General features: G+C 39.1%; 1 protein-coding gene across 7 annotated transcripts in view; it reads left to right on the forward strand.

Moving 5' to 3' along the window:
- Positions 1-108: 108 nt before the first annotated feature.
- Positions 109-24,355, forward strand: part of TTC28 (tetratricopeptide repeat domain 28) — a 158,173-nt gene continuing 133,926 nt past the window's right edge. For 5 of the 7 annotated variants that reach the window (XR_011803843.1, XR_011803844.1, XR_011803845.1 and 2 more), the window contains exons 1-2: positions 109-515; positions 6,734-7,012. Coding sequence is in view for 3 of the 7 variants with exons in the window: in XM_038187479.2 (XP_038043407.1) it covers positions 423-515; positions 6,734-7,012 (372 nt within the window). In the remaining 4 variants the exon portion in view is untranslated. Of the gene's footprint in view, positions 516-604; positions 730-6,733; positions 7,013-24,355 lie in introns of those variants that run through there. The other 2 variants (XM_072024662.1, XM_038187480.2) reach the window with 2 other exon arrangements.

Raw genomic sequence — 24,355 nt, forward strand, 5'->3', positions numbered from 1 at the left:
CCTTTCTTCTTCGGCCTGCGTGGCCCGGGGGGAGGCCGGGCTCGCCCTGCGTTCCGCGGGGCCTCCGGCGGAGTTGCGGCCCGGGCTGCCTCGAGCGGGAGCGGGAGCGGGAGCGGGCCGCAGCCGCGTGTCCCGCCCCGGGCGGGAGGCCTCGGCCGGGCCGGGCTGGGCTCCCGCCGGGGGCTGGCGCAGGACGTCCGGCCCGGGGACGCGCCGGAGCGGCCCCTGGCGCCGTCGGGCGGGGGGCGTCCGGGGTCCGGCCGGAGCCCAGCCCCGGGGGCGGGGCCGGGGACAGTGCGGTTCCCCTCGGAGTCGGGGCCCGGAACGTGGCGCCGCGGGCCGGGCGGCTGGGGCGGGATCGGCCCGGCGGGGGGGGGGGCGGCGGCGGCCCCCAAAGGAGGCGGAGGAGGAGCCGGAGCGCGATGGAGCAACAGGCGCCGCCGTCCGCCCCGCCGGGGGCCGTAGCGGGGGGCCGGGCTCGGCGGCGGCGGGAGCGGGACGCGGAGCCTCTGCGGGTGAGTTGAAGCCGGGCCGGCGGCAGCGGGAGCGGCCCCTGGGCCCGGCCGGCCGTCTCCCTCCCGCCTCCTCGGCCGCCTGGCGGCACGGAGGGCGGGCCGGGCGCGGTCCGTGCCTGCGGGCGTCGGGGGGAAGTTGCGGGGCGCGGGCGGGAGCAGCCTCGGCTCCGGCGTTTGCCGCTAGCGGCGCCGCGCCCGCGGGGCCGGCGGCGAGGTGAGGAGCGGGGCAGGGCGGCGGCGGGCGGGGCGGCTTCCCCCGGCCGGGCGGACGTGCCGAGGGGGAAGCGGCGGCGGCCGGCGGGTGCCCGCGGTGGGGGCGGAGGGGCTCTGGAGCCGTAAGGCCTCGGGTATGGCCGCGGTCGCCTTGCCGAGCGCTCGTCGCGTTTCGCCCTGGACTTTCTGCGGAGCTGAGAGCGGCGCCTCCTGGCTCCGAGCCCCCCGTCTCGGCCGGCGGGGCCCGCGCCGCCCCCCGGCCCCGCCGCCGGCACGGAGCGGCCCCGCGGGCCGGGGGGGGGGGGCTCGGCGGGCGCCCGTCCGGCTGCGGTGCCGGCAGCGGCAGAGCGCCGTGGTCGCCGGTGCGGCGCGAGGTTAACGGAGGCGAAGTGCCCGGGCGCTGCTCACGTGCGGCCCGCTGCTTCCACACGCGTGTTGTAGCGTGGAGCTCGCTGGAGCGTGCAGCTCTGTGGACGACAGCACGGGCATCAGCGTGAACGTTACGTTCTCGGTGGTCTCTCGGATAAGCAAGAACTGAGCTTGTTTTGAAACTGGAAAACTTTTTTTGCTAAGTGCGTCAGTTGCGTGTTTGTAGCACAGCAGAGCTTATCACCCCGATGGAACTCATGATACAGACATTGTCAGTCTCAACTGGACGTGCCAGGTAGTGAAAAAATGGTCAGTAACTTGATTATACAGGCTTTGCTATGGACAGCATTGGGAATCAGGAGGCGCATCTTGGATGCAGTTATGTTTGTTGACTGGAATACTGATCGGTGGTTAAGGTTAAAATGCCCCTGCCTGCAGCCTGTGCTCCCATAGTTTGATGTTGCAGCCATAGGATGACTTGGTCATCTCTAGTAAGCCAAGAGTTGAAGTGTCTGGGTTTCTATAGCTTTTCGTCCTTCTTTATTAGGAGCTGTTCATGTTTATCCTTGGATGTCTTTTTATTTCTCTTAGAGGTACTGCACAGTCTTAGACAGTGTCATTCCTCTTGTGCTTTCTTCTGACACTGAACAGGAGCTCCTCAGGTGCTAACAAAAATCCTTTATAGGTTCTTTGAAAAGAGCTTTTTGATAAATGGGTAGATGATCTATTCTTAAATATTGATTTATTATTTTTTTTTTAAGCAGTAGGTTTAGAAATTTTCACTTTCTTATATTTTTTGGTCTGATATAAAGACACAGGTATGTGTTTTTTGAAGTGCCACGTCATACTAGTGTATATGACTACTGATTATTTTTAGTGACAGCACAGTTAATGATTGTTATTACTGATCCATTGTACTATCTAAACCTTAGTTTTCTAGAGGTGAAATCTTCTGCTGCAGTAGGATCAGTCTGCATGTATATTTCTGCTAAATACTGATCAAGCCATGTTTCCTGGCTTCTTCACTGTATTTTGCCATGTTATCACCCTCTTGCCTTTACCTAAATGCCAGTTACTAACATTCCTACCGGGTAGGTCACTGGTGATAGGAATGCTGTAACAAGAGACTGAAGGTAAAGTGCCTGCTTGCCCATAGGTGAGTGAGCGTTTTTATCGATGTGCTTACAAACGTGTATTGGTAAGTGGCTTGTGTCTACTCAGAGAAGAAAGCAGTCATGCTGCAGCAGTTGAATGACTTGTTGCAGATGACAAAATCCTGGGAGGGTGTATACTTGCTTCTATACCAGCTCCTCCTGAAGTGTCTCTCCTGTTCAGACCTGGCTTTTGCTTCTTGTTGATTTATCTATTCGTCATTAGTGTGTCTGTCTGCCTGTGGCTAGCTGACAGTTCAGACTCCTCACTAATAATGAAATTTACAATTCAGTTCTTATTCACAATTCAAGATTTTATGCTCCCTTTAGCTTGTATTCAATCTTTTTCTTAAGTTAATGGTAGCTCATTTGGGTAGCCATAGGTGCTTCTTTGACCCTAGGAGGTCAACTTTTATTACTTTTCTGTGTGTCAGTGTCATATTCACTATCTCTTATTAAGAAAATGGGCTCCTTTCTGCTTTAATTTCTCTTCTTTGTCTTAGTTTTTCTATTACTATCTATATTCTCTGTACTGTCTTCACTCTGTTTCTGCTATTCTTTAAGAACTTCCACACTTTCACGTTCTTCCTTCTAAAAGATTGACAGTAACATACTTTATGTAGATGCTGAAAGGATTCTGTCCCTTACCTATAAGATGAATATCTACTGAGATTTGTAGGGACCTGTAAAATTTGTACTTCTGAGTTTGTTTTAGGCTTTCAGCATGCTCAGACACAAAAGTGAATTTGCATTCATTGATTTACTTCTGAAGGTTATCACTGAAACCAGTGAAGCTAGAACCCTAAGTATTCCCTACTCCGTTTGTCTGTTGTGCAAACTGCATAAATGGACTGTGCAAGGCAGATGTTGCCTATGTCCTGTATGTTTCGCATTATTGTGCTACAGTTTCAGTAAATATATGCTATGTTCCAGCTGCTTTTATAGTGGAAGTATTCTGAATATACAAAACTTTATAATATCTACGTCTTATTGCTAGAATATTTTTTTTTTTCCTTCTAGCATTTTCTGAGTTAAAATATTTGTATTAAGTTTAATAAGCTATTCAGTATTTTAGTTCCTTAAATATGCTTAATGGAAAAGTTTGTAGAGCGAGAGTAACTGGTGATTTATATGAGGAAAGCTGACTTTTCAAATTTCATGACAAAGTACCACAAGAACAAAATCAAATATAGCAATCCTGCTTATCATTAGTAACAAACGATATGAATTTACTGAACGTTCAAGATACATATGTAATCTGGTGTTCAGTAGCTTTCTATGAATTTCTTTCATGTTCTTAATTACTTCTTTTTTTTGAGTCTATTATCAGTATTGTTCTTTGTAACACCTAGGTTGATTCTGTGTTTTAACTATACCACATGTATAAGTTTTACTTCATTTGTTTTTCTTTTATCTTCTGCCTGTTTGACGCCTCTCTGTTCCTGTAAGGAATAGTGGATAATTGTTCCCTTTAACTTTGCTATACTTTTCTTCATTTTATAGACCTATGACTTGCTTTTTTCAATTCTTTTTTAAGTTTTGTAGTCTTAGACTCTCTGTATTTGGAGATTCATCCACATCTGGTTATCTGTTACCCATCTCCTACCTTTTCTGCTTATGTACTTTCATGTTCTTGTCCCGTGGTGGTGGGAACCAAACTGCAAATGGTATTTAAAATGCAGTTCTTTCTACAGATTTAGAATGTCACAATTGTTTCCTCTTTCTTCTTTCTTTTACTGCTCTTTTTGACTGGTCACGACTACTGAGACTTTCTTTCCTTGAGAATTTTTCAGAGGTGTCTAGAAAGTCTTTTGTGAGGGATACGGGTAGATTTAGAGCCAGTTATTGCAATAACAGCTAAGGATTTTTTCTTCCATCACTTTGCATTTACTGACACCGGGTGTCATCTTCTGTTTATTTGCCGTAATACACTGAAGATTGATCTGTGTTCCGGGCAGATAGTTTAACATTTGGCTACTGTTTTGTTTAATTGGTGTGCAGTTTCAGTAGCAAACATGCATGCTGCACGAGCAGTCTGAATTTGATCTCTGAGAAGCCCAGAAAGTTGTGTGCCACTTTCAGAAAATGAAATTGCCAGTCTTGAATTCATTAGGCAAATTTGCCCAGAAATTTGTGAATGACATCCATGCTTTGCACATTCCCATCTTTTCTCTCTCTAACATCCTTGCCAATATAACTTTGTATACGTTTCCTTTCCAATCCTGATGACTGATATATATATGGTCAGGAAACATGAGCAGACACCTATGGAAGAGGCAGCAGGATACCATTTCAGAGTTTAGGTGAATTGTCTACATTGGTTGTTAATTCTTCAGAGTAAGGTGAAACATGCCCTTTACCCTGTATGTGTCTGACTAGTGGTACACTGGGGAAAATTCCTCCTAATAAACCCTGCATGTAACTGACTGAGGCTTTGAAATTTATTTTCCTGCAGTGAATCAACTCTCCGTGTAAATCATGGGGTTTCTGTGCTATTACCTGAGCCATTCCTCGCACATGGGTATTTCTTGGCTCCATTTCTCTCTGGTATGCCCTACCATCTGTGGCTTTCTGGCAACTAATTAGCTTTCTCGGGGTTTCCTAATGTTTGGTCTTGAACAACTGCTCATGTGTAATAGTTGCTAGAACTTCATATTCTGTTTTTGCAGCTTCTCAGGAAAAGTCAAACTGACCATATGATAAAGTTTGTGGTCACATACACACTTACAAATCTGTGAGTGATCACACTGCTTGTCATGAAGTGACATGTCCCCCTCAGTTGTTTGGGCTGTTGCTCAAAGTAGGGCAATCTACCTGCTAGTACTTGAGAATATATGAAGCTGCTGTTTCTAAAGTTGATTGAAGTAGCAGATAAGTCGCCCAGTGCTTTTAAAGGTATATGGCATATTGAATTAATTTTCAATGGTGCAGAAATTTGACTTTTATATTTTTTGGTTAGTTTCAATTTAGACAGGACAAGAAATGCAAAGGAGATTTGAGGTGGATATTAGAAAAAATAGTTTCAAGATGAAAAACATGAAGCAGCTGAAATGGGATTTCCCAAGGAAAACAAGGAGTCAGGTTGAGTAGAGAAGTTTAGAAATAGTTTGGACAAACAGCTGTCAGAAAAAAAATTGAGTAGGAAGGAAAAGGAATCATAAGGAAAAGCAGAGATCAGTAGTTTCTGATTTATTGCTTTTTTGGTTGTTGTTGTTTGACTTGGAAAAAAAAAAAAAAGAAAAAGCCCGTAGGCCTTTATTGATACTTGAGACAGGAAGTCAATTTGCAGCTTGCTTCCCTTTCCACCTGAAAATGTGACTCGGCTTACTCTGGTAATGTATTTAAGGCTGGCAATTGTTGTGTTGTGGTAACAATATGTGATATTCTTAACCTTTTTCTGTCTGCAGAACTAAAAATGGATAATACCTATTTCAACTATAGTTGAAATCTGTAGTCTGATCCTTTAATGACTACTTCCAAGTTTTGTGTTTCCATATATACATGTTACCTGTTGCCAAGTACAGTTACTGTCATTCATAACTGTCTTTTAATCAGAGTTGTACGGTGGTATTCTTGATGAATAGTTGAGGCTCTTTGAGAGACAATAGGGAATACATGACAGAAACAGTTGCTGACTGTTAATGACTGGTTGAGGAAACTAAAGAATGTTGAAAATTAGATGAGGAGAAAGGGTATACCAAAATCAATGGAACTAGGACTTTCTGCAGCTCATTTTACATCTTTTAGAGTTTTTAAATTAAAAGTCTTAAAACAGTGTTTCTTAATTATTTTGTTTTGCCTGATTGATTTTGAGAATTCTGGAAGGGGGCTCTGCAGTGATGTCTCTTCCATTGCTAACATAAACTGTATGCCCTGCTAATCTCTGCAAGTATACCCAGTTCCACAGACTCATCCTTCTCTTCCCACTTAGGAACAATTTGCAGCTTGCAGTTGGCTGGATGTAGAGGTTTGTGAGCACATGTACCAGTGTAAGTTCTTTGGTTTGTAAACAATTTATACATTCTTCTGTTGTCTGTGCATGCACATACTTCTCTATGATCTATGTATTGGACGGATATACTACCATCATCTTCTCATTCATACCTGCCATGTTTTCCAATAACCATTTTTACCTTGGGATTATGCTTGGTGTTGTAGAATCAAATTGTATGGCTGAGGAGCAAAATCTTGTGGAGTACAGAATACGAAAATAGACAATTAGTCTTATGCCTGAAAAAGGTTGTATGTCTTCTGGAAGATACCCTTCATATGGAATATGTTTTCTAAGGCTCTTTTTTGCTGCTTCTGTACGAAAAAAAAAGTCAAATAATGAACAATTAAAAAAAAAAGTGATTCTGAATTCAGAATTTATTCTGCATTAATAGTGATGGCTTTAATTTCTTCTATAGTGTCCATAGAACACTTTTTTTCTCTTTTTCTGAGTAGCATTTCTCACCATTTACATGTAATTCCCCTCTTCCACAGATTTCTTTCTTTGGATCAAAATCTTTTGGAAGAAGAAGTCCTGACAGCCCCATGTTGAGCAAAGCTGAATTTGTTGAGAAAGTTCGACAGAGCAACCAGGCTTGCCATGATGGTGATTTTCATACAGCTATTGTGTTGTACAATGAGGCTCTGGGAGTTGATCCTCAGAACTGCATTCTTTACAGTAACCGCTCAGCAGCCTACATGAAAATCCAACAGTATGACAAGGCCCTGGATGATGCAATCAAAGCACGACTTCTGAATCCCAAATGGCCAAAGGTAAGAAAGTATTACTTTTCTGGGGAAATAATAACTCCACCAGGAGTATGTACGTATTACTAACGTAATGTAGACAACTGCAAATACTTCTATATTAATGGCTGCTTTTGCTAAAAGCTGCAGATAATAATCATTTGTGTTTAAAAGTTGTTTAATTTGAATTTCCTGCTGGCTATTAAACTGTTCTCTGTGTTTGGGGTATGATTCTATCTTACTGCTTTAAACTAGCATCAATTTTTGGTTGCGAAGACCAGACATCTCTTTTAAAAGTAGTCAGCTTTGAGTAGCATCCAGGAACATTTTTCTTGTGAAGTTCCTTGAGGTGTAGCATGGAGATTCTTATTAATAATGGAGCAATAAAGTCTTTCAAAATAGCGTCCAAAGAGTTTTTGTGTATATTGTGGATAAACATTTTAAGAAATGCATACCTCAGCATTCTTAGAAAGATGTGATTATGCAAGGAAACCTTTTGTAGAGTAGGTGCTGTTGGTTGCCTGTTTCTTTTGAGACTGCTTCCCACTAGCTGCTGTTGATAGCTTCAGTAATTCTGACTGTTCGCTAGTACAGAGCCATCCGTTTAGATGCCAATTAATTTTAGCAGAATGTACTCCAGATTCCATTTCTCCTATCAATCTCTCACACAGTATTACTAGTCACTTTAGCTACAGATGCAATTTAAGACCATATTTATTGCCCAGGTTCCTCTCCTCAGAAATTATGTCAGGTAGCAAGCATAACGTTTTCCATCAGCTGGAGTCCAAACTATTGAAGTTATGTTTCCTTTTATATATAAATGGATCACCGGAAGTCCTGTATTCTTTATTTCAGTTGTTTATTAGCTTCTAGAAAAAAACATGCGTCCCTGTCCCCACCCCATCTTCTGGTAAAAAGTTGTTATCTTAAATTTAAAATATATTGGAACAGGAAACTGTACTTTTACATTCTTAAGTTTTTGTTTGTTTGTTTCTTTTGTTTTAAGACCAAAAAACTGCTTAAATAAAATGTTATTGAAAGTGTTTTCTAAAGCTCTCCCACTCATAATCACAAAGGGAAGACCATGGACCAGGGAAAGGCCTTCCCTTTTGTTGATTCTGTTTTTTGGGGTTGCCATCTTGCATTGCAGCACTTTTATTTTTCACATTTGATTTTCATGTTCAACCATTGTACTTTTATTTTTTTTTTCACTTTTATACCACTACTTAATCTTTCTCCAAGAGTTTTAGTACATTCTCCCAGTTGTTTGTACTAAGCATCTACAATTTACAGTTTGTATCAGTTCACGTAAGCAAGAAACTCCTGCTTTGGTAGGGTGATGACTTACAACCTTGTAAGCTTCTTTTTTTCCTTTTTTATTTTTAAATATCATTAACAGAATATCATAAAAAATTTTGCATAGTTTATGTGAAGTTTATGTTAAAAAAATAAAATTGCATTATTTTTCTCAGTCTCTTGATTTCCAGGTCAGCTGTCTGAATACAAGAAGTTAAAGCATAAAAACAGTGGTATATTTGTATAGTTTTGTATCTTATTTTTAAGAAGTCTGGTAGTGATTTGCTATAGAGCTCACTTAGATGAAAAGTTATGAAAAGACTTCATAAAAGAATATTTTCAAAATACAAATCGCAGACGGTTTGGTTTGTTTGTATGACGAATAGAACTGAAATACTGAAATCTGTTGGTGATTTTTTTTCCTGTTTAGAATTAATTTATTGTAATTAAGTTTCCATAAATTATCAGCAAGAGCAAAGAAAGGGGTCAATTGCAGGGGTCAATATCTGGAAAGACTGAACTTCTTCTCAAAAGCATATGCCTACTAATGCTGAAAACCACACCTCTTAGCTAAGCTATATTAATTTTTGGAGCTATTACCTGAGAAGGAGTGATTGTCTGCTTTCAACGCATCAGCCATAGCAACTGCCTGAGTGTTATTATTGTATGTCAGTGCAAAAGATAAGCACTGATTAACTGTCATTACCAGTATGAGATGACTATTTATCTGTTTGTAGATGGCGATGGATTCTGCATCTCTCTTGAATGAGCTGGATTTTACAGAGAGTGTTTTTTGGGGGTGGGCGCATTTCTGTGAGAAGGAGACTGAAAATTGCTGGTACAGTAGAGGAGTTTTGGCATTCACAGTAGCTGGAGCTCTTGGGTAACTCTTCTTCTTTTACGGAAAAAGCACAGAGGGAATCTTCGTTTCTTTTATTATTATTATTATTATTTTGTTGAAAGACACAAATATAAAAGAGCTTTCTGCCTGAACTGGAAAACAACTTTCTGTGAGATGAGGCAGAGGCAAGCAGATAGTCCTGACTACTGAGGGGTGTTGTTGTTTTGTGTCCCTCCCTCCTGTTTTGCTGGCAAATAAATAGGGTGGCTTCCCTTCCACCACCATACAGTTGCTCTCCTCTGAGACTACTTTGTGAAATACCAGTCATCTCTGTTTCAGTGGTATCAGTAGGAATGCCAGGTAGCATTAATATGCTTCCTCAACTGTTTCTGGTTATTGGGAGCAGTGCTTATTCAACAGAGATGTTTTGGAAGTCACAGCAGAGACAGGAGATCCTGGTAAGGAGGAAGTTAAGTTTGGGTGGTATGTTTTCCCTATTTAAACAACTGGGTTTTCTAAAATGCGTATTTGTATTTTTATTACACAATTCTTTTTTTTTTTTTTTTTTTTTTTTAACAGGAAGAAGTGTGCTTTGAGGGCTAATTAACTGATCAGATATTTTTTGAACACAGAAATGTTCAGGTTGTATTGTACTTCCAAAAACAGAAAGTATGCAATGGTGCTTATAAAGTTGTTACGGATCTAGATGATTGTTAGTCAAATAGTTTATGGTGGTATGCCTACATAGTACAGGGAAGTTTGTGTGCATGTGTGTGAGGCTTGTCAGCATGAGATAGCAGGACGGCACTGTCTGAAGTTGGAATGCTTATGTGGCATATTTCAACATCAAAATGTGCTTTATAATTATTTTAAAATTCTGTTTGATTCCTTTTGATAGAATGTAGTTGGGAAAATTTGAAACATGCATCCAAAACCTAAGCAATTTTATTAATTAGCCAGAAGAGGGAGCTTAACAGATGTAGCTCATAATTTCCATGAAAAATCTGAGTTTTAAATACAGAACCCAGTCTCCTTTCACTTAAGGAGTTCAAAACTGGATAGCTTTTGAATCCAAGTTTTATGAGATTGAAGTTACTAGTTGTATGGTTTGTTTTTTTATTATTATTCTTTATCTTGGGTATGCGATTTGTTATTATTTACTTTGCTAATTTTGTTAGCAGCGCATCTACAATTCTAATGGGGAATATCACAACTGGAATCTTGCGTGTATTTGTAATAAATATGTCTTTGTCCTGTAATCAAGGCAATCCATTAAGCTGATCCATACGTCAAAGGATGGCAAACATAAACAAAATAAAAAGCATGGTGAAATAAATCTGTGAAATGGGAAAACAGAAAGGAAGAAAGTGTTTGCTTTTGCTTTCAAACACAGTTGTTTCACCTTGAATTTTCATACAGCTTTTATTTCTAGTCAAGGTCCTGAGTTAACTCAAGTTTTGATGCTCCCCACACCCCCCAGGTCTCCCAAAATATTTTTAGTGAGATCCTAACTGTGAGCATTTGTTTTGAACACTACAAAATGTTCCTGAAAAGTGACATGACTTTGTTTACCGTATTTCTGCACCACTAGGGCACACTAGTGTACTGTATGCCCAGAACAAGCTCTTAGAGATATATGCTCCCATTGCAATTATGTTCTTGTGAACTTAAGAAATAAAAAAGACTACATTATGAAAAGCTGTGCCTGAAAGTCTTTATCTTAACACAGTGTGCCTCTCCCAGCCTTGAAATCGGTCTGTAGCAGATCAGAATAATTTGCTACAAGTCTTATGTTGTGTGACTGTTTATTTCAATGGTACATAAAACTAATGTTTTTAGTGTTTGAGAGGATTGGCTTGTAAGTCTTACTATTTTCAAAATACTTTGTGTAAATATCATTGAGAAATTAAAAGATAACAGAATATTTCAGGAATTAAATAGTATTTTGGGAATACTCACAGGCAAATCAGATTAGGCTCATTTTGTTCTTTTGATGTCATGCCAAATGGTTTTGTTTGTTTTGCTGTTGTTCTGGCTCTAGAGAATTTTTATTCAGTTACTCAAGCTGCACAACTCTGAAAAGAATCCTAGATATGGTAAATGAAAAATAAGGGATATATTCTGTTACTCTGACATCTGAACAGTCTCTGCTTGGTTCTTGGTGGTGTTACAGATTTAGGTTTTATTCTGTTTTTATCCTCAAATTAATTAAAGACATACTGTGGCTTAACTGGTTTAGATTTGGGTCTAATTCTGTTAAAATTTGGATTTCACTAGTAGTCGCAAATGTATAGTAATTCATGCTTCAGATATAGAAAAATAGCTGGTCTCAGTGTTACGATAGCTAATATGTATGTATTGAAATATCTACTCCTAATAAGAAAACAAAAACAATTCTATAAGGTACATTTTTACTAACCCTCAAGAAAAACTGTTCCACTATGGGTTGTAGGGTTAGCTTTGGAAAGTCTCTTAAGACTCGTGGCATAATGTTAGTTGCCTAACTAAACTTTTCTTGGATTCTTGACTATTTTTTACTAATGTATGCTATAGACAAACAAGCCTATTAAAAGTGCAACACAATTTTTGTTTTTGAGATAATTTTGTCTACATTCTGCAAGATACTTGTTTAAAACTGTTTATCCTTATATGAAAAATTGTTCAAAATGCAATGCAATTATAAATAGAAATATTTTGCTTTCTTGAACCTGCAGGATCCGTGTAGACCTAGTTTAGCTGGGTGGGCTTCATTAAAAAAAATGTTAATTCCACAATCTAATTCAAAATCTCTAAATACTATCAATGCTTGTATCACTTTTTTTTTTTTAATAGGTGAGCTGGAAAAACAGGGCAAATTGTATAGGAAGAACTGTGAGTTGCTCCAGGGAAAGAAATGTTGAGTGAAGAAATGAGGGTAGACAGCAGGGGGTATCAGAAATGGGGGCTGTTCTGAGTAATATGTGGAGATTCTACTTTCTGAGCCAGACCAGCCAAAACCTAAGGAATGCCTAAATGTATATACCCTGTCTTTGTGCATTACTTCTGGTCATGAGAATTCCTTTTTTTTTTTTTTTTTTTTTTTCTCTTACAGAAAGAAGCATGCTTGTAGATCCCATTGCATCTCTTATTTGACTCTTAAGTGAGTTGCTGTAGTGTCACGCTATTTGTTAGTAATATTCTCTTTCTGAATAATGTAGGGAACATGGAAGAAGAATTGCTATTAGTTGTACCATATTGAGGCTTTTCTGTTCAGAAAAGAAACGATCAGTTAGATTTGGAGATGAAATTGTTGCCCAGTGCCTTTGGTGCCTTAACATTTTGTACCGCTGAGGACCTTCCATCTTCCACTCGTGACCTGCTTTTCCTTCACAGCTCTGCACACTGTGGTGGCTGTTTTCCAGCCTCTGGGCTTCCCTTGTTCTCTTGCTGTTCTCACTGCCTTGCATCTGAGAGCCCTGACATATGTACATTTGCATATGATCTTCCAATCTATGTCACCTTTCCTCCTTTTTCCCCTTCTCTTCCCACCTCTCCCCCAAATTACCAACATTTATTGTGCCATCACTAATGTTTTGGAGATACCTCCTATTTGGCTTTTGTGCAACTGGCATTGCAACATCTATGTAGAGTTCTCTTATTTGTTGTAAGACAAGCTAAACTGGAGACAATGGGAAGCCTGGCTAAGTATGGCTTTCAAATGTTGGCCTTTGATTACCTTTTGTGGTAGTGAAGTTGTTGGAAGTATAGCAAACTGAATGCATTTATAAAAATATGAGTCATGGCTTGAGTGATCTAGCATGACTCTTTGAAGGTACTCTGTTTATAACAGTGCTGCTTTGTATGTTCTGTATGTTAAAGATGCATGGAACACATTCTGAAGTAACACTTAAAATGTTTTTTTCCAAAATATTTGAAGAATAGTTTGAATGATTAATTTCTTTCTGTTATTTGAAGTGGCAACATTGTGTGTGGCAAAAAGACAAATTATCAGCAAAGATCTGTGTTCTAGGTTTTGAATGAACGTAAAGTTTTCCAAATCCCATTCCTATTCAGTTCAGTTAGACTCCAAATGTCTGGGTCTGTACCCATCAAAAATGCTTCAGATCTAACAGTTGTCTGAGTATGTGTGTCACATTTCATTGTCTGGGCTTGACTGTGTTGAAATATGTGAAGTGCACCAGATAGTATGTACTTAACCTATTCATTGGATTTACTCTGATAGACCCAGCTATGTAAAGTAGTGTTTGTTACATGTGGTCTCTCTTTAATGAAAGATGCAGTATTTTCTGTTGCACTTCTCAGGTATTATTACTTGAATCTTTATTTTATAAAAGAGACACGTTAAATACAACACTTACTATTTGGTAGAGCAACATTTATGTTTAGTTTGTCTTCATATTAAAGAAAAAAAAGGAGGATTTTTTTCATTACCTCCTCCAAGAAATCTTCTGTCCTCTAGCTGCTGTTTTTAATAACCTCTGTGGGAGGCTCGTTCCAATATCCACATTCTCTAAGATTTTATAAAGCATTTTCTGAGTTCAGGGTTTCTTTGGGGGGGTGGGGAATGACAACGTCTTGGAGAATAAAACTTTCTAGTATTACAGAATCACAGCATTGCTGAGGCTGGAAGGGGCCTCTGGAGATCATCTAGACCAGCTCCCCCTGCTCAAAGTAGGGTCAACAGCTGGTTGTCCAGGACATTGTAGTGAAGTACCTAAATTTTACAGGATAACTCGTTCTTATGATAAAACAATGAAGAGGCATCTGGACAAATTGAAAGGTGACATTTAAAATGGATGCGAAGAAATGTTGTTTTCAAATAATCTAATCTTGGTCTGTGGGAATTTATTATGACAGCATATTACGCCATTAGTTTAGCCATACTTTAAAAGTATTGGAAACTTACAAACGAGAGTATCAAAATTGCAAGGAATTCCGAGTGGAGGATGGATGAGAAATAAGATTTCATTTTGGGGGATATTAGCTATTTGTTAGTACAAAATTTTGAGGTGGGGAAGGAACAAGTTAATTTAGGTCTTCTTGTTAATTTAGAGTTCTTGTTCCTGTGTCATTCTCAGAATCGTCAGTTGCAGAAGGCAGTTTGTAGTGACTAGCCTTGATTCAGCACTGGTCTTATCCATTGCTTGAGCTCCTAATTATGTGCTTCAATTTGTGTTAGGATGAAAACATAAAATATTTGTAAGGTAGTGAGTAAAAACTTCCGCTGTTGTATTAAAATACAGTGTCTTAAATGCATTTTGTCTTAGTTGTATAGATATTCCCTCATGTTTCTGAGGACCAGGACTTTGGGTATTGTGCATGTTGCTTTTCAAAACAGGTTTTTTATTCTTTGGAACTAAAATGTTAATTTGATCTTCATGATGAATAGGTAGAATGTTTGTTTTTACAAATGTACAGGTGTAAGCTGAGACTGAATACTTCCTTGAGTCAAGTTTAGAGATGTTAGCTTATCTCACATACTGAAATGAATTTTGCTTATTATGGGGGTGCAGCAGTCTTGCAGCTTGAGGATGCTCTCTTCTGCTTGTGTCAGTGACAAAGCTGTGCTTGATTCCGATCATGTATGGTTACATGTGCTGAGATGTATGTGTACTGTTGTTTTTTGGAATCATGATTTTCAGTTCACATTTTGAGATGGCATCTGATGTATACTTAAGCATAGTCATTTAAGAATGTGCTGCAAGTTTACATACTGTGACTGTATTTGTAGCAGTAAATACAGAGATGTCCTGATTGCGTACTTGGGCAGTGCTTCGTTTCCACAGTCTGAGTCACACAGTAATTGCCAGGGACAGTTTTGCCTTTAAGATTTGTTATATTTAACTTTGTTTGCTTTTTTTTTTCTTCTTATAGCAACATTAAACCAAACTTTCCAAACAAAGAAAACAAACTTGTCTAGTATGCATTTTGCAAGCCACCAAAGGCACACAGCCTAGATTATATTCATACCAAAAGAATCATTCTGTAACTTAACTTTTAAAAACAAACAAACAAAAATCCATAGTGTGCACAGAGCTTAATAGTAAATGTTATTGTAGCTTTGTCTAAGTATTGTGGAATTTCCTAACCGCAGAAGTGCTTTCTGCATGTGATGAACTGGGGAAGGAGAGATTAAAAAGAAAATCTGTAATGGGAAATCACAGCCTTAGAGGCATATATGGGCATTTGATTAAGGTAATCTGTGTCAAGGTGTCAGCAAAGGAAGTAATATGACATAATGCTGCAATGTTTTTTTTCCTTTAATATTCAAAGGGCATAAAAGGGGAAAAAAATAAGCTGCCTTTATTGAAAATAAGTGAACTCTTACATCATTCCAGTTCTCAGGCTATAGGAAAAAGTGACAAATGTGGCAGAGTAAGAATAAATTTGCATATGTCTTTATATGTAATTAAGAAGAATAGAAGGAGGTTTTAAGCACTCCCAGGGTTATCTTGATTTTATTTCTGAGTTTTGTGTGAGTAGAAGGATGTTGACTGAACAACTTAGTAACACCATCCTATTTGAAGCCCCAGATACTGGTGTTTGAGTATTAGTGTTCCATGAAGGGCACAACAGGTTGCTGAATGAGAGAGGGCCAACTTAGCTAACATTTTTGAAAGACATGTCTCAGCAGTGGTCTGTGATTACGTGCAACTGTTTAAGCTGCGCAATGGATCAAAACTTTGTTTCTCAAAACAGTGGCATTTTTCATGTCAAACTGTTCTTCAGCTGTTAGAGAAAAGGTAAATACTCTGAAGAATTTAACTGACACAAAATGAATGCACTACGTGTATGCAATCTGAAAGTAATGACTCCCACTTTTCATCAGGCACAAGTTTCTCTTACTGGTCTTTGTCTACCTCCTCTGCTTCATTTAAGAATGTGGCTTTCTATGTGCGGATGGAGAAGAAATTTGAAAGGCAGAATAGAAAGAGGAGGGGATTTTGAACCATGAGGCCTTTGGGTATTTGAAATGCAGAAGGATTTTAGATATTGTCATGTAACTGTAAGGGAATTCAGCAAAATAGCTTGCATGGGTATTTTCTTAACTCACTCCAGCTGTTGATCATGTGACCAGCCTATTTAAAAATAAAAGGGACATTTGCTCATCCTCTTGTAATTCTGACTGCTTGCATATCTTTAGAAATTTACCCACATGCTGTAGCAATCTGTAACCACCTCAGATTTTCTCTAAGAACTGCAAGTAAAATGCCCACCCTCAGTCGTGTGTAAAATTTTTAAGCAAAGAATGTGACTTGACCATGTAACGTTTTTCATGAATAGGCCTCTTGTTTTTAATTTGATGAGCAAGGAACTTTCCAGTCCTGTCCTCCTGCTTACAATCTGTTTTTAATTTGCAGAAAGATGCATTCCATTTTTTTCAGGCACAAAACTGCTTAACAGATTCTTTTGGCTTTGCTAGAACTTGATGTGTTATGTTATCCTGAGATTTGTGCGTTTGTTTTTATCTTACCATCTCACAGAATCACAGCACAATTGAAGCTGAAAGCAACTCTGGACATCATCTAGTCCAGCCCCCACTGCTGAAAGCAGGTCTGGCTAGAGGAAGTTGTCCAGGACAATTGTCCAGTTGGGTTTTGAATATTTCTGTGGATGGAGACTCCACAACCTGTCTGGGCAACTTGTTCCAGTGTTTGACCACCTTTACACACACACAAAAAAAAAAAAGTTTGTATCCATTGTCTCTGGTCCATTCACTGAATACCACTGAGAAGAGCCTGGTTCCATCTTCTTTGTTGTCCCCCTGTCCGGTGTTCATACAAATTAGTAAGATGTGCTCCTCCACTGCACCTTCTCCAGATTAAACGACTGGAGGTGCCAGCCTCTGCTCCTATGACCGATACGCCAATCCCTTAGTCATCTTTGTGGCCTTTTTGCTGGACTTGGTCTAGTCTGACTCTTTCTTTCTTGTACTGGCGAGCCCAGAACTGGTCACAACACTCCAGATAAGTTCTTATCTTGTATACTCATTCTATGTAGGTTTACTTGTTAGCTGTTTTTTTGCTGTTGTTATTGTTATTGCTGCGTATTGTGCCTTCTTCCCATCCCCCTTCTTTTCTTCTTTTTGAGTAATCCTTTTTTTTTTTTTTTTGCTGGTGGACTCAAGGTGGACCAGGTACCAAAGTGAGCATCACTAATACAGTGGTGGAAGAATACTCTGTTTCTTTGTCTATTTACGTACATTAAGACACTTTTACTTACATTTTCTTATTTCATGTCCTTGTTGGGGTGGTTGTTCGAATTTATAGAGTATGTTTTTTATTGTGATTAAGGAGCTGCAGTTGTCTCAACTTTCTCCACTACCCCCTGTTCTTAGTGTTGTTTTCTGATGATACTCTTGAATAGAATGGCAAATGTGTGTACCCTTTTTAGTAGTTCTAAGTAACTGGGTTAGAGTTTGAAAATGTTAATTGAGTCTCAGAATACTATAAATCAACACAATCTGAGCATTTACTGTAGGCTTTCATTATTCCTCTGCAGTTTCTGGAACCTGTTTTTATATGGAAGAAAACAACTTGAAATTGTATTTTAAGGAGTTGAGTTGCAATTTTTCTACTCATTCTAAATGCTGTAATGTAAAGTCCTCTTTTGGGAGATAGTAGCATTTTACTGCACAGTTATCCTCCCGGTGTCAATTGAATGCTAGAACTAGTTATACTGCAGTGTAGGAATGGTACAGTGCTTTTTCTTCCTCACAGATCTGAACATACAATGTGGAAATGCAGAATTTTTCACTGTGACTGTAGAAAGGATTTTTGACATCCTTGATTTCTAATTAAGCTTGATTTGTAAGGGTAGCGTTTAAGAAAAAATATCTTGTTACCTGCTCATTGAGAGTCAGGCTCAGAGCCAGTGGACATAATTTTAAGAAACTTGGATTGTCTTCATCTGCTTACAAAGTGCTGGATTTTTTACAGTGTAGTTTTAAGCTAAAACCTTAACACGTGTTGTTACCTCTTTTTCTTAGCTTTTCAAAACCTGAGGAGTTGCCAGATGACTTTTCTGGTCAGCTTTCAGCTCTTCAGTGTTTTTTGTTTGTTTGTGTTTTTTTGTTTGTTTGTTTTTCCCCTCAGTTTGTTTATTCCTAGAAATGAGGTTTATTCCTTATTTTTTTTCTCAGCAAGGAGTAAGTTCCCTCACCCTGGGGATTTGTTTCTTTTGAAGAATTATCGTAGTGGCTATTAGTCTGCAGTTGAGGAATCATGAAGAATTATCATGAACAAAGCACACATCAGGGGGCGCTCCTCACTTAGATATTTCAAAAGTAGTGATTCTAAGATCTAACTTCAGTTGTATACATATATTCACACTTACATATATCTAAGATAAATATTTTTGCAAAGTGCATGCTGTTCATAATGTTTTTAGTTTTCTTTCTTTTTAAACTGGATATGGCTGGTATGCAAGTCCTAATAAATTGGGCTTCCTGAAATTGTGAAGTGTGTTGGTTATGCAGAGGAATGGAAGCAGATCACCCATATCTTATACAAGCTCTCTAGAATGGTTTGCTTTAAAATTTATGTTATGTATACGGATTTGTTTTTCTTTGCAGTGTCCCTAAGGTCTTTATTCCAATTTATCATTACTTTTTGGTATATTTATGTTATTTACTGTTGTGATTAATCAAATCACGAACTGCATCTTGGATATTTTTTTTTGTTTTATTATGTGGCAGATAGTCCTATTTTTGTTAGATGTTTAGCATCTTGGATTTATACTGACTCAGTGGATTAGTGATACAGCTCTGTCCAACAGAAAGGCAACCCATGGAGCAGCATTTGAGCAGCACAAGGAAGAGTCTCTTTAGACATTGTGGATTAAAGGTAGTGCAGTGAGACTTCGTATTTTTTAAGAGCTGCCAATAGGTGGCTGTGTGGCAATAAAAATCAGGAGAGGATTCTAGGATTCTGGGACTGGATTCTTCTGTAACAGACAAGAATGCCCCTGGAAACTAGCATTTCTTGTTTAGGTGTACAGTCTCATTATATCATGGCAGGTCTCATCACAGGCCTGCTACCTCTCAAGCAGTCTCTGAGGAAATTAAATGAAATGGAGAGTTTGGGGGAACAAGTAGCCAAGAGAAAATAATAAAAACGGAGAAAGCAGAAAATCACCTTTACTAACAAGCTCACCCTCCCCCCTCCCTCTCTGGGATGGGGGAGAGAAACGGGAAAGTGAAGCCTGTGAGTTGAGATGAAGACAGTTTATTAAGACAGGAAAATAGTAATAACAATAATAACAATAATGACGATGATAGTACTACTACTAATAATGTGTACAAACAAGTGATGCACAATGCAGTTGCTTACCACCCGCTGACCGATGCCCAGCCTAACCCTGAGCAGTCCGGCCCCCCTCCCCCGGCTAGCCACCCCGATAAGTTGTTTAGTATGACCCCAGATGGTATGGAATACCCCTTTGGCTAGTTTGGGTCACCTGTCCTGGGTCTGTCCCCTCCCAGCTCTTACTGCACCCCCAGCCTGCCTGTTGGCAGGACAGAGCAAGAAGCTGAGATGTCCTTGGCTTGGTCTAAGCACTGCTCTGCAACAATTAAAGCATCGGAGTGTTATCAGCACTCTTCTCATCCTAAGCCAAAACATAGCATTCTACCTGCTACTAGGAAGAAAATTAACTCTGTCCTAACTGAAACAAGGACAGTAGTAAATGCTTAAGTATATATACACTGTACTGCACTGGGACAAGATCAAGGAAAACCAAGTAATTAGCAGTGAGGCTTGCTGAGAACTTTGTAACATTAAAAGCATGTTACTTTGACTTACTGGCCTTTCAACAAGCACCAGGGATTTATTCAGGAAATGGTATTCCTACCATCTCACTTACCTGTAGCTATGTAGGGTGTGAAGTATACATGGTAATGTAAACGTAGGAAAGGCAGCACAAGGCTAACTGCTTCACTAGATCTAGGCATTTTCTGACTGAAGACTGGCTCAAACTAATTAGAACAGGGAAGAAATGAGTAGCATTTCTTATTATTTCTATAAGTCTTTTTTTTTTTTTGTCTGAGAGCACTTAAGTCTTAGTCTCTAGTCTGAACTGCTAGACAAAGCATGCTGCATCTCCCTTTTGATACAAGTATCTTTGTACATGTTTTCTCTTTTGCTCCAAAAGGCAAATGATAAAGCCCCCTCTGCTGTATGGAATGGCCGAAATAAATTACTAAAAGTTTGTCTATTATCCACCAATAGAGAATTTACTCTAATATGAAATAAATGAAGTTGAGCAGTATTGTAGTTTCTGTCATATAGTGAATAGATGCTCCAGTTTATTTTCTGTATTTAAGTTAGTTTTGAACTCTTTCCTTTTCTTCCTTCAAGAGGCAAATTTCACATTCCAAAGTGAAGTTGAATAACTGAATCTCTCTCGAAGTTATGAGAAGACTATCATAAGACCCCAAAAACGAAATACAAGATTTTGAATCTGTAATGTTTTATAATTTCTTATGGCTTTTCCATAAGTTGGCAGTGGTATGCAAATTCCTGTATTGCTTTTCTCATTCTAAAGCTGTTGTCTTAGATCCAGCTTATAGAAATAATAGAACACTTGAATGTTGATGCATATCAAAATGTATAATAAAGACATCATTTTTGTTGGTGTTCCATTTTTTTTTTTTAATATTGTTATCAAACTGTGTATCTGATTTGCGGAGTCTTGTATTGGGCATCAGTACGGGTGATGTTTAACATGCTTGATAGGCCTTTAACTGAAAACTATTCCTTTAGTTTTGTGTCTCATAGAACTAATATAGTTCAGTCATATGTTGGATGGATCTCTGTTCACTTCCCCTAGTGGAAAACTATTTTTTTATTTGGACGAATGTTAAATTTACAGTTTTATGATGCATTTTTAATGGTCTTCAAAAATACATGCTAAGCCCAGCTTATTCTGGATGCTAACAGAGAGCGGGAATGTGTTTTCAAACCATTGTTAATAGAACCTCATCTCATATGGGAAATGGAAAGGAACCTTGCTGAAACACTGCATTAAATAATGCATAATTTTCCATCATTCAGAGCAAAATAGATTTCATTTCTGCCTTGGGTTACGTAGCTTGTATTTTAGTCACGGTGGCCTGCTCGCAGGCTTTTTCCTCCACAAACAAAATGTCAAAAGCAATGCGATATCTAACAGATGGGAATGTGAAGTATATAAAATGTTTAAAAGAGATTTTTTTTAAACCCACATACTCACAAGCATTAAAACACACGTATACAAGTAGTCTGTCCAGCATCAGTTCTGTGCAAGAGGGAGGATAAAAGATGCTGGTTGTCAGGTCCTTACTATGTTCCTTGGGTTCCTCTCAATAGTTGTTACGGGGTGTTCCTTTGCTTCAAACTCATATTGCTTCATTTTCCATAAACCCTAGGCAAAATTGCTTTTCATTGTCTGGTTTCTGGGTTTGAAATGCGTGTCCGATTTCCAGGTGGGCCATTAAGAGAAGGAATGGCATCTGTGATGTACTGCAAATTTGTTGTTACTCTCAAGTTGTTAGAGTGCAGGGTCTTGGGTTGATCTGTGCTGTGGTCTGGTCAGAGTATAGACCTTGTGGTCATGACGTACTGCATTCCTCCACGTTACTGCTAGAAGTGACAAGATAGTGTTCTTCCTTATTAATCTGTTACTCTTTTAACCCTTGTTCTGCTGTTTTCTCTGATACTTCTGCACATGCATTTTTCTGCTGATGTTAATATCTCTTCAGTGGCTGTTTATAGCTGTATCTTTTCATGTAAAATTGTTGCATGGCATTAAGTTCTTAATACATTTCAATTTACTGAATACTCTCGGCTTTCATTATTGACCTTGCTTGTGCTGCTGCTTGTTGTGTAGCCAAAGTTAGGCTGTGTCTTTCCCTCTCAAAATGACGTTATAAAACGAAGTAGAAGACAAACAGTACAGATTTTACTTTCGTAGCACACAGAGCTTGTCTGCTTCAAAAGCAGTCCTTCATGATTATTCTGATTTAGAGAGAGTAGGCCTTATAAGATCATAGGAAGACTAGGCAGATCTATCAGAGGTATTTTTAAAATCCTGCTGAGAACATTCAGAACATGACTGCCAATGCTGCCATCAGTTCAGTCTAAATTCTTTATAGGATTTACTTTATCTTCTGTTTTTATTTTTGTTTTAAAACAAACAACCTCCTCTTCCCCTCCCTCCCCCCAAAATTCTGTTAATAACATGAGCAGCTTTTCAAAGGGAACTAATGAGGGTGGTTAGTGAGGGATGGAAAAAGACTGCTTTTGTCTCTTTGAACGCTCTGTTTTATTCAGGTAAAGCTAATAGATGATGAATGTCAACTCTTCTTCTGTAAGAATTGACATGTGGGATCAGACTGAAGGTCCACATAGTGGAATATCGTGCTTAAATACTGCCCAATATGAGACACTTAAGGAAGCAGGATGTGCTGGGTGAGCCTTTTCCTAGCAAACATTGCTACCCAATGGCTGTCAAAGAGATTCAGGGGCTTTCTGACCTGGAGGTTTCATCTGAGCTGTTGTATTTTCATCACTGATGGACTTCTCAAGAACTTACCATAATTTGTGAGCCCAGTTGTCCCGTGGAACCATAACACTCAGTAGAAATAAGTACAGTAATTTTTCTAAGAAGTGTGTGGGGAGAAAAAAACAAAACCAAACCCTAGCACAATCTTGGTTTTATTTCTGTTATCATGGTAACTTTCAGATTGTGTTTTGCTGGACAGCTCCCCCGTGAATTGGACAGAGTATCATCAGGGGTCCTCTCTACGTTACTCAGTTGGACTTCTGGAATACTTCAGGACAGAAATTCTGGACAATTTCTCATAGTTTATGTTTATTTATTTATTTATTTTAGCTGGATGGTTAAGAACTGGAAAACAAACAAAGCTGACTATGTTTAGTCAGTGCATGCTTTGTGAGCTTTGAAAAGACGGCTTGCCATTACCTGAAGTTGTTAATGAAATAAATATAATTTTGTTAGGAAATGGCAAGGAAATTTTAAAGCTAGGTATCACTGCTCTCATTTTATGGATGGAGAGACTGAGATTTGCTTTAGGTCATCCAGCTAGCTTCTGGCAGGCCTTGAAAATAGGATCTAAAACTCATTAGTCACAATGTGTACTAAGCCTGCAATTTTTCTAAAATCACATGGTGTATTTACATCGAGATTTCAAATGGTAAAGTGGCCTGCACTGACTTAAGAAGTACTGGAATTTGCAGTGTGGAATTTGCATTTAAAGCCTGTGAAAGAATGGGATTGAAAACAATGCAAAAATTGCATTGTATGTTTAAATTTTTCCAGATTACAGGTTTCTAGTGCTAAAATAAACAAGGTTTTACAAAAAATAAGATTTTTTTTTTAAAAGTTTAAACATATGTTTGAAATATTGCTACATCTTGTAGGAGACAGACAAATGATAAGAATTAAAATTAGTATGGCATCTGAGTTTTTGGCTATTAAAAAAAAAAAAAAGCACATCACTGGTCCTGCCATATCCACAAACTTGTCACAAGACAGTTTCATATCTTTTTGTGGATTGGTATTTTAAACTGGAAAGTATTTGGGAGTGTTCACATTTTCCCCACCAGAATGCTATTTGCTGCTGGTGACAAAGTACCGTGGATCACTGTTTTGTTCAGATGCAGCAGTTCTGTTGCCCCCTTGTGTGTAGTGTACCACCTGCAGTCACAACTTACTGGACCACTCTGTAGATTCCATTCTTCCTCATGAAGCACTGTCTTACAGAGAAATAATATTTGTGATACTTTTGGTTCAAGAAGATTTTAATCAGAGCCTGTGTTTTTACTGGGCAAAAGTCCAATCTTAACAACTAGAAAACTGTAAGAAAGCACTTTTTTTATCCCCCTCTCCTTTTTGGAGAGGGAGAAGTTTAATTTTTCTGATACTCTTAATGTTACATTACAGGCAGGTGGGGAAAGAGTAAGGGTGAAATCCTGTGATTTTGTTGTAAAAGTAACATTTAGCCTTCTTAAGTTATCACATAACAGTACAGATAAGCTTCTTGATCCTTTAATTTTTCATTGCTTGGACATCTTGTTTTTGCCTTCAACAGTTCTCCAGCAGTGAGCCACAGTGCAATTGGAGGTTTGTATCACTCATTGGAATTTATTTGAATGACAGTTTCCCTGAGTCCTCTCCCATGCTTTTGGGCATGTATGTCAAGCTTCAAGGCCTCTTACTGCTTTAAATTTTTG

The sequence above is a fragment of the Anas platyrhynchos genome, chromosome 16, assembly GCF_047663525.1.
Source record: "Anas platyrhynchos isolate ZD024472 breed Pekin duck chromosome 16, IASCAAS_PekinDuck_T2T, whole genome shotgun sequence".
In the NCBI taxonomy this organism is placed as follows: Eukaryota; Metazoa; Chordata; class Aves; order Anseriformes; family Anatidae; genus Anas; species Anas platyrhynchos.